This window comes from Nilaparvata lugens, unplaced genomic scaffold (genome assembly GCF_014356525.2).
Source record: "Nilaparvata lugens isolate BPH unplaced genomic scaffold, ASM1435652v1 scaffold5177, whole genome shotgun sequence".
NCBI classification, from domain to species: Eukaryota; Metazoa; Arthropoda; class Insecta; order Hemiptera; family Delphacidae; genus Nilaparvata; species Nilaparvata lugens.
In genome coordinates this window covers 11,615-22,957 of record NW_024091065.1, presented here as the reverse complement: position 1 = coordinate 22,957, position 11,343 = coordinate 11,615, and the positions used below count along the sequence as shown (strand labels likewise).

General features: G+C 34.4%; 1 protein-coding gene across 1 annotated transcript; it reads right to left on the bottom strand.

Moving 5' to 3' along the window:
* Positions 1 to 2,088: 2,088 nt before the first annotated feature.
* Positions 2,089 to 9,170, bottom strand: LOC111056992 (4-hydroxybutyrate coenzyme A transferase). Its single transcript, XM_039444650.1, has 3 exons — positions 9,001 to 9,170; positions 8,192 to 8,370; positions 2,089 to 3,977 (listed from the first exon to the last, which is right to left on the bottom strand). The coding sequence occupies exons 1-3, from the start codon at positions 9,168 to 9,170 to the stop codon at positions 3,793 to 3,795; spliced, it is 534 nt and encodes a 177-aa protein (XP_039300584.1). The 3' UTR covers positions 2,089 to 3,792.
* Positions 9,171 to 11,343: the final 2,173 nt, after the last annotated feature.

Here is an 11,343-nt window from a genome sequence, read left to right as displayed (position 1 = left end):
GTGTTTTAAAAACTTTTCATATAAATAAAAAGTTTTCTATTGAATTATTTTCTATTAATTAACAAATCAAGTGGCTCTATTGAAATACTTCATTATAAATTATGAATTTTATGAATAATTTCTTCATGAACTAGAACAATTTGTATTTAACTATAACCATTTTTTGAAAACACATCATGTTTCGACTCATCAAATATTTTGCATCTCATTTAAATTTTATTTTGACACTTGTTAATGATCAAACACTCTTAAAAGTGACTTGATAAATCGAAAAAGTCGTGTATTTAAATAAAACTAATCAGTACTAGTTCAATAATTTATAAAAAAGCATTTAGTACCTCTGAAAAACATAACGCTATAATGGAAAATTATATTTTTTCAATCATACCCAATGAATTTGCCTTCAATCTCACCAAAACTTTTGAATACTAATGTAGAAAATACATTTTTAGTTTGGAAACTATAGCATAATTGAGAATGTTTAACCACGGTATTTATTAATTTATTTATGTAGAAGAAGACGGTAAGGTCATGAAATAAGCCAAGAATTTATAATGAGTTTCACTTCAAACTATATCAGCGTTCTCTATAAAGCTGGATTCAGACTTGAGCGCAACACGGACATGCGCATTTCATTTTCTAGCAGCTGATCCTATGCTCATTATATCTTCTGTATTTGTACATAAACAGTAAAATAAAGATATTTGTAATAATATATGTAATAAGCATAACCTGAGCTGTTGAAAAGCGAAATGCATGTGTTCGTGGCGCATAAGTCTGTACGCACCTATAAAATAAACACCAATAATTACATTCAATCACAAATAAAATCCTATTCAACCGATGCTTACAATTCAAAGTGAAGCTTTTAATTAGTCCTTTGCAAAGCACGGGTTACATCTTACAATGAATGACGTCATATCCAACAACCGAGGCTTCACTCTAAGCTGGGTTATATCATTAATAACTAAGTTAAGTTATTAACAAATGTTAATAACTAATCCTTATAGATTCTATTAGATTGAACGGAACTTGATAAACACATATGTTCATCAATTGTATGATAAGATATGTTCAATCTAATAGAATCTATAAGGATTAAGTTATTAACTTTGGTGTAAACGCAGCTTTAGTGCGGTTTGCACAGTAACAGTTTAAACTAAATTTGATTTAAAACTGGATTAATATCGAATCTTGTTCGATGTCATGTGATTCATTTCGAGATTAAGCCAACAACTGATTAAATTCAGTTTAAACCTTGACTGTGCCAACAGCTCTTATTGGGGAAGATATTGAAATTTTACTGTAAAATATAATCTGATGATTAAATGTGGAAAAGTCTCCTTCTACCACCGTGATTTCAAATTTCAATCAAACACCACTTCTCAAAACAAAAACATCATCAATTATTTCTTCCAAACACATTTTCACAATTGAATCCAATGACAAAAACAGTATCACCCCATATTTCCATCACTTAGGTTCTAACGTTTAAAACAATCAGTTCATTTCATTTCACGGATAATTTTTACTAGAAAGACAGAAAACCTTGACCGTTCTCAATAAATCACTCTTAAATTGATTAGGTTCTAACGTTTAAAAAAATCAGCTCATTTCATTTCAAGGTTAATTTTCACTGGATTGGCGATAAAAACCTTGACCGTTCTCAAAAATCACTCTTACATAAATTAGGTTTCAACGTTCAAAACAATCAGTTCATTTCATTTCAGGGTTAATTTTCACGAGATTGACGATAAAAACATTGACCTTCGTCAATAAATAAGGCAATGCACAATGAATTTAGATCATTGAGTTCGATCTACGATTTACAAAGTTTCTTATCAGCGTTAAATCGGCTTTAAAAGACGGATGTTATATTTTTATTTTATTTTTAAATAAAATAAAATCTATTTACAAAGTTTCTTGTTAGCGTTGAGTCGGTCGAACATCTTTGGCTCAACTCACACTTACGCGACTCAGGTCGAGAAGAGACTCGACTCTAGTGGAGAACATGTGTTTTCAAATGGTGACACTCAGACCAGTCGATTCTAGTCTCTGCGACGTCACCATTTGGAAACACATGTTCTCCACTAGAGTCGAGTCTCTTCTCGACCTGAGTCGCGTAAGTGTGAGTTGAGCCTTTGAGTACACTTCACACGGTCATAGAGAAAAGATAGCATAAGAAAAAAAATATCCCATGGTTCATAGATAGTTTACGTGTATGCTTTTCAAGTTTAACACAATTTGACTCTTTCCTTGAAACATTAGAAATTTACATGGCTTTGCATCACCAAATAGAAAATATAGCATGAGAAGATATCCCATAGTATACGTCGTTCATGTTCGAAATTTCAAGCCAATGTTTTGTTAACTCAAGCCGATTACTGTCGACTACAGTCTATTATCACTGTTGTGGCCGGGTGAGAGTGTAAGAACGGCACAGTCTGAGAGACTGCCAGCGTCGATAGCTTCACGTGTCAACTCAGGTCGATTACTGTCGACTACTGTCTATTATTACTGTTTTGGCCGGGTGAGAGTGTAAGAACGGCACAGTCTGAGAGACTACCAGCGTCTAAAAAAGAACTACTGGGGCTATCGGCTTGAGTTAACAGTGAAATGAGAATAGAACTACATTCTGCCTTTGAAAAATACAACAATTAATACAAAAAACATTTCAGAATTCCTCTGACATCAAAACGAGAATGAAACTTTATTCTGCCAATGAAAAATACATTAATTAATAAATAAACGTTTCTGAATTATACTGGCAACAAATTTGAAACATCAACAACGCCCTATACAATGATATATTTAGAATATTACATTGTCAGCAAATTTAAAAAATTAACGCCCGACATCATGGGATATTCAGAATTATACTGGCAACAAATTTAAAACATTAACGCCCTATACCATGGCATATCTCCTCATGCTATGCATATCTTTTCTCTATGTAATTGTACCCAGAGTCTACAGTTCGTTTATTAAACAGTGCACAATGATACAGTATCACCACAACATGACATAGTATAAACACAATATGATACAGTATCATCTCAACTTGATACACAACACCATAATATTTGAATACAAAACTTCAAAGTTAAATAGTGCACATGGTATCACCATAAATGATACAGTATCACTACACATGATACAGTATCATAAAAATACGATACAGTATCATAAAAATATGATACAGTATCATCTCAACTTGATAGAAAACTTCCAGACTGAAGAATTCTACAAACTATTGAATATCTTTTTATGCTATCTTTTCTCTATGACACTGTACCCCGAGTCTAAAGTTCGTTTATTGAATATTGTTTTTAGAAACATTCGCTTATTAAATAGTGCACAATGATACAGTATCACAACATGATACATTATCAACACAATATGATACAGTATCATCTCAACTTGATACACAACACCACAATTTGAATACAAAACTTCAAAGTTAAATAGTACACATATGGTATCACCATAAATGATACAGTATCACTAAACATGATACAGTATCATCTCAACTGATACACAACACCATGAATTTGATAGGAAACTTCAAAGTGTTTTTAGTGCATATTGATACAGTATCGCCACACATGATACAGTACCATCTGAACTTGATACACATCACCATAATTTGATACAAAACTTCAAAGTTAAATAGTGCACATTGGGAAAGTTCAGGGCGCCAGCATGCACTTGGGTTGAAAGTTAGATAGTGCATATTGGGAAAGTTCAGGGCGCCGGCATGCACTTGAGTTGAACAGTGCACATTGGGCAAGTTTAGGGCGCCGGCATGCACTTGAGCCGTTTGAAGGCGGCCTTCTCGAGCGCCTCGCGGTGTGTGGGGTGCGCAATCTCAATCAGGTGATAGGCGCGCTGACGTAAGCTCTTTCCGAACAGCGACGCGATTCCCTGCTCGGTCACAACGTAGTGAACATGCGCGCGTGACGTCACCACGCCTGCGCCTGAAACACAACAACGATTCAAGATAAAAACAAAAATATTAACGTTTATTAAAAATAAAAATAATCTGGTGTGGCGCACTCACACAACTTTCCTTGCCGTTACGAAAATTTATCACCTGACGCTAGTGTTGTCGCGCATCTCAAGTCTACTTATAAACAAAGATCTGAGCCAGCTGGTGACAGGACAATAACGCTGGAGACATACGAGGTCAGCTATCTCTTCATAGTGAATCATTTAATAGAATCAACAGTTGCCCATAGTTTGCAATTGGATAATCACATTTTCTCAAATTTCGAGCTTATTTTCAATTTTAGGTGGAAATGTTACTGAACATTATTGTAAAGATTTTAATGGTCAATCTTTTTCACTCGAAATTTTTTGTATAAATTGTATCTGAAGCCTGATAATTGAGAATCTAAAATCAAACTTTGCATAGATGGGGCGGAGCTCCTGAAATTTTTACAGATATGGGACTTGTGGCAATTGATAGACCTTTTCAATTACTATTTTAGGTATAAATTTGATCAAAATCGTTGGAGCCGTTTTCGAGAAAATCTCGAAGAACCATGTTTTTGATGACATTTTCGCCATTTTAGCCGCTATCTTGAATTGCATTTGATCGAAATTGTTCGTGTCGAATCCTCATAGTGTAAGGACCTCAAGTTCCAAATTTCAAGTCATTCCGTTAATTGGGAGATGAGATATCGTGTACACAGACGCACATACACTCAACACAACACACACACCACACACACACAACACACCACACCACACACACAACCACCACACACCACACACACACACACACAACAGACCAATACCCAAAAACCACTTTTTGGATCCAGGGGACCTTGAACGTATAGAAATTCGGGAATTGGGGTACCTTAATTTTTTTCGGAAAGCAATACTTTCCTTACCTATGGAAATAGGTCAAGGAAAGTAAAACAGCAAAAGATTCGAGATTCAATATTTATTCACCAGATCAGACTACAGAAGCAATACGCAACAAGATAAATAAATAAATGTGTATTTCCTAAAAAACTAAGCTATAACTACTACATTAATTACAGAAACTTACAACAATTTTTCAGATACAACAAAATATTCAAGATTCAGTCACCAGATCAGAGTACAGATGAGAAATACCACATCATACAGAATTATTGGTTGAGTTCAAAGCCACTGATCGGTAAGACCGGTGAGTGAACGTGGCTCTGAATGAAGCACTGTTTGGTCGTTAAACGATGCATAGACTCACATGCAGCACTACTGTACTTGGAATTGAAATCGGCCATTGAGGGGACAACCTGGCAGATTATTACATACTAAAGGTCTTGAAGAGTTTTGTAATCTTTAATATTAGAAAAAATATATTATATAATATCTCGCGCTAAAATACCTCAATGGTAGTCTTTAATTTCAAGTAAGAGCTAGCATTGGGAAGGCATAGGCATTGTGGGTTTATACCTCTTCATGGTCTTTGGTCTAACTCATAAGAAAAAAAAATACGTCATATCCGGTTCGTTCACTGATCAGCTCATCATACTTTTCTAACCGATGGAAAAGAAAGTAAACAGAGTAGTTGAACGTAAACAGACATGGCTGAATACGAGGTTGTTTACAAATAATAGACTCCATTATTATTTATTTGGGAGCAGAGAAATGCATGATTACATAAATTCAATAACATTTAGAAAATATCTTACAACGCATTCAAAACAGCTCCAATCACTTGTTGGTTTTCCATTTTAATTGATTATACAATTGAATAGATTAGGTTCTAGTTTTGTTCACAAATATATTAAGCAGCAGACGAAACATTGGGCCGTATGAATAAAGTTGAGCATTTGCTTATACTTCTAAAATATGGAGCATTTGCTTCATTTTCTATGAATAAACGTGAGCAAAACCTTTTGCTCATGCTCATCAAAAAAATAGTTTGAGCATTTGCTCAAAAGTAAAAGCTTTTGCTCAAAATTGTATGAATAAACTAGAGCATTTGCTCAACTTTTGAAACAAATGCTTCGAAAAAGTTGAGTCTAGTCTAGAGCAGCTTTTGCTCATAGTAGAATGGCTCAACTAATTCGCATGAGGAAGAGGAAACTATACCAGATACGATCACAATCAATAGTTGAAAACTATAAAACTCTTTTTAGATTCAACCAAGATATATATCATCATTATTCCTATAAAAGAATGAATACAAAAGATATGACCTGATATAAATAACCTGATATAAAGATAGCCATCACAAAATAGGAAATAGGCATTTAAGAAGATGAGAGTGTAGACGATTATAAGAAGGCTATTGATATTATAAGAATATGCTGACGATTATTATAGAGATGATATTTTTTCACGCTATTATTTCAAAATTCTAAACTCAACTAACCTAAAACTCTATTCATAAATAGAGAACAGAGTAGACGACGCAAACACAAGCGGTGCCCCCCTACTTGCATATTTAGCGCTTCCGTGAGGAAACAAAGTAAGGCTACAAAAGCGAACCAGCTGATGAAAAATCTTTAAAATACGTGAGCATTTTCTCCAGAGTTCAGGAGCATAAGGTAAGAGTATAAGGTAAAGCTTATTCATATAAAAATGAGCAAATGCTTTTGCTTCTACCTTTTGCTCATAAGCAAAACCTTATGCTCCATGCTCTTGCTCATGAGCATTTGCTCTGGTTTTATTCATATGGGCCATGGTCAATCATGACTCATGAGCAAGTGTGAAGAGTGAAGATATAATTCACATAAGTTCAAATTGGACTATTCCCACTTAACCCGGGCCGAGTGAGTATGAATATCATTAGAACTTATTGGAATTATATCTTCACTCTTCACTGTCACTGTTGCGTGCCAATCCAGCTTCATTTCACATTTATGAGCATTGACAAATACACTTTCTGAAGAGTTGGTAACTTATTGATAGATCCTACATTTCATTCAAGTGAAATGTGAGTTAATTAATCCAAACACGCCGATTTTACCAAGTATACATTTCTTAAACGACACTATAGTCTTATGATTTTGAATAATAGTTATAGAAAATAGTACTGTAACCGCCCTTGATGGGGGTTGAAGATATCTTATTACTACTTCAAGGGAGTCATGGGAACTGGATAGATAACAACATTGTATTACCTAAAGAATTTCTCATTTATTATGTCAATTACTTGAATTTAAAGAACGAATATGCAGTACATTTTATCAAAATTATTCCTACAAAACTACCTGCCAATAAGATTCTGCTAACTAGAAATTTTACTACAACAAGAATTTTACTAATTACGGTCTCGGCCGGGTGAAAATGTTTTATAAGGAGCTAGAAATTTTGGCACTTACCCACAGCTATCACTCCCACCGTAATCCCAAACCACAGGACACTCACATATATCATAATGCCGGAAAAATAACTTAACTTTTTGCAATACGGTATGTATTTTGATCAGCTCGATACCTCGGTTGTTTTACGACTGGAAGTTTCCCGTCCGGAAAACTTCCCCCTCTCCACGTCAGTGTGCCAGAAGGCCTAACTGCTACTAGTGGAAGAGTCGGTTCTCACGAGATTCGGCAAGCGGGTACTTGCCAGGTCTGCAGTATTCCTCTGTGAAAATATCTACAGGCTAACAAACACCCGCCGTGTCCTTGCCTCGTGGAGCCGCCTCATCCGTGAGAACTAGCAAATATCCCTGAATGTGCTGGTTCTCAGAGTCGTTTAGACATAAGTTAGCAGAATCTTATTGTCGCTGCAAAAATACTACTTACTCACTAAATTATATATTTTCTCACTAAAGTCCAACTACGGAAATTATTATTCTAATATCAGAGTCTTTTCTCCTGAAAAATCTTGAATCTAAAACACGGAAAAAATTAATCAATAAATAAGTAATCAAATAATACCCATGTCACAGCATTAAAGAGAGGAACGCTTTCGAATTTTTACATCCATTTTCAACACTCTACATGCAACAATCCGAAAGTGCTTCACAATCGAGTACTTGTTTTAATAACATATCAAAACTCATTAGACTGTAGTGTCGTCGAAATAGTTGAAAAAAAGAATCATCAACTAGCAGATCGTCATGGGAAGTGAAATAAATGAATACATTTGATGTAACTTTTCACTCCGTGAACGTGATTAATCATTGACTAGAATATGTATTTTTGTAAATGAATGCATCAATAGAACTTAAATTAAACATGGAGCTCACCTTCCTTGATGAAAGGAACAATTTTGCTGTCGCCTGTCTTGGGATTGGTTGATGTCATTGCAATGATGGGCTTGCCCTTTCCGTCCAGTGCCTCCGACGCGCCACGGATAAAGTCCACCTGACCTCCGAAACCTGACGTCGAAATCACAACAAAATTAAAGCACCAATCAAATTGATAACTGTACAAACTTGGATCAAATAAAACTGTACTATATAAACTAAAAAAATATACTATGTGAAACCATTAAGGACTGACAAATTTTGTGAAGTGAACAACTACAAGACTTAATCTATTTCGGACTATGTGTAACCTTATGGGTTAATTTGGGAGAGGAATAGCACAAGGTTACATTATTTTTTCTCTCCCTATCATTTTGATGATGTACTTATTGTATGAATCAATAAAGTATAAAAAATAAAAGTTCAAACTTTGAATAAACTGTACAAACTTAGATCAAATGAAACTGTAGATCAAACATCAAATTGTGATACTGCTCATCAGTTTCAATTACAGTTTCAGAGTGCTTTTCATAAAGCCTTATAATTTCCCTACCAATATTAACCCATTTGTTAATATGAGGGCTCACTTCGTTATCTGATGGCATTTTGAATACCTGAAGATAGCAATGTGCTTGAATCGAGTTGTCAGATCTTAAAAACTAAATACATACATATGCTGCTGGTGAACACTCGACACTAGAGATTGTCTCTAAGTAAAGGATGCCTTCAATTTGAGTATGGCACAGGCAGCGGTTGGCTTGAACTGGATTCAGATGCAGTATTGCATGGATAAATTCACTGGTAAATACTCTTCATTAACTGGTAAATACTCTTCATTCCGTGGTAAATCCTCTTCATTCACTGGTAAATACTCTTCATTCATTGGTAAATTCTCTTTATCTGGTATCCGGCTTCCAGTTTCACTCTTCTCCTCCATCATCTCCACCAATCTCATTATCTTTTTCGCTCTTTCATCCATTATTGCTCCTGCACAGAGAAGAAAATATTTATGAAAATAATAATCAGTAATTATAAGATCCATAAATCCATACAGCTCTCTGATCCCATCTCTCTGAATCTCAGCAATGATAGAGTTGAAAAAGAATGGATCATTGGCCTATTGATACATCTGCTTTCACGAAATTTTAAAAACAATAACTTTTATGATAAGGCTATTATAATTAGTAGTTGATGCAAGTTGTATAATGAGAGCCTCATCATGTTTGAAATCGAACATTGAATGAAATGTGGACTGTATCGAAAAGTGAATCTGGTGTTGAAAAATTCTCATTCTGACACTGTTATGAAATTCCGTTTCAAAATGATAGTTGTTTCAATTCCGATTGTAAAACTGAAAAAGGAATTTTTTGATACGCCCATAGATAAAATATTATTCATTTTATATTCAGGTAAAGTAATGATTAAAACACTAATTCAATTTAGTTGAATAAGTTAATGACTAATTTGTCCTTATAGGCCACCATTCAACATGCCAATATCTATTCCAATAGATTATTATTGAAGTCAACAATGACATTATTAATAATAATTATTGAGGTTTTGAGTGGAAGAATGACACAAAGTACAGTTAGGCCTACAACTTTGAGTCAATAAAAATCAGTGCAACAATGACACAAAGTACACTTGCGTCATTGTTGCATTCAAATTATCAGCCAATATAGTAATCATTATTGTCATCCACTGCATTTGCGACATTGTTCCTCTAAATTATTGGTGCAACAATGACACAAAGTACACTTGCGTCATTGTTGCACTCAAATCTCAGCCAATATAGTGATGGTTAATGTCATCCACTGCAGTTGCGACATTGTTCCTCTAAATTATTCAACTTAAATTGTGCATTTGTAAAACATTGTAACATATAATACTCTCAATGGTGTACGAAAAATCACCGTGAACTAAAGCAATTGAAAAACTCCTGAATCGAATAAAATCCCAAACTTGGCTGAATCCCGAGCTTGGAAACCAGCCCTAAAACTATGTGATAAACATTAGAGTATCAATTCATAAGACAAATCAATTCAGATGATTGATTCAGTTATCAGATAGATGATTCAGTTCATAAAATAAACCAATTTCTCTTCAAAACATAAGGATTGACATTTTTTTTTCAATCAATCAATTTTATTAGAAAAACATTTTTACATTTTTATTGTAAGTACAGGGTGACCACGTGAAACTTTTACATTTTAGAAATGAAATAACAATATTAATTTTTCAAGATGCTATATATTCAACTTGAGTATAATAGATGGTGGATGCCATTTACTTTCCGAAGATAAAATTATGTCAGGAAGGTGACGTCCTTCTTCCCTGAAGCAATTTTTCTATTCTGTCCAGGAAGCTCTTGCACACTCGTTTCAGTGATCAACAACAACTCAGTAGGTATCACCGCTTTCAAGTCATACAAAGTGATTTTTATTTGTGGAGACATTTGAAAGAGCAAGTTTATCGACATAAACCCCGTATTTTAGATGACTTGAAAGCGGCAATACATACTGAGGTGGCGTGGATCACTAAGGATACAATGGACCGAGGGTGGAAGAGCTTCCTCAACATAAATAGTTAATTGTATATCTAGAGTGAAAAGTGCTGTTTTTCTCCCTGAGGGAAAGGTTTGAAGCCCGAGGCGAAGCCGAGGGCAACAATTTTCCTGAGGGAGAAAAAACATTTTTCACTCGTGATATACACACACATTTTTCCTCCACCTACAATTTGATAAAAACTGCTAATAAAATAATTTTTAAAAACGTATGTGACCAAACAATGTGTTACAACATAATCTAAAAAGTAAACAGAAACAGCTGGCTTGTAATCACAGTTCTCCTCCGACAGCACTATCTGTCGGCTAAAGTTGTAACAACAATGACAGCCAAAACTACAGCTATGATGAAGTTCCCGTTTCAAATTTGATTAGTTAATAAGTAATATTCGTTGGCTGATATTTTGAATAACATGGAATAAAAAGAAAAAAATATAACATTTTTTTTAGTATAGTGATATGAAGTTTGTAATAATAATATCAGCATACAAACATAAATTTTATATATCGATCAAATGTCTGGTTGAGGTATTGAATTTGTTGGTTTAATGACTACTCTATATGCTTCCTCATCTGAGCTTAGACCTTC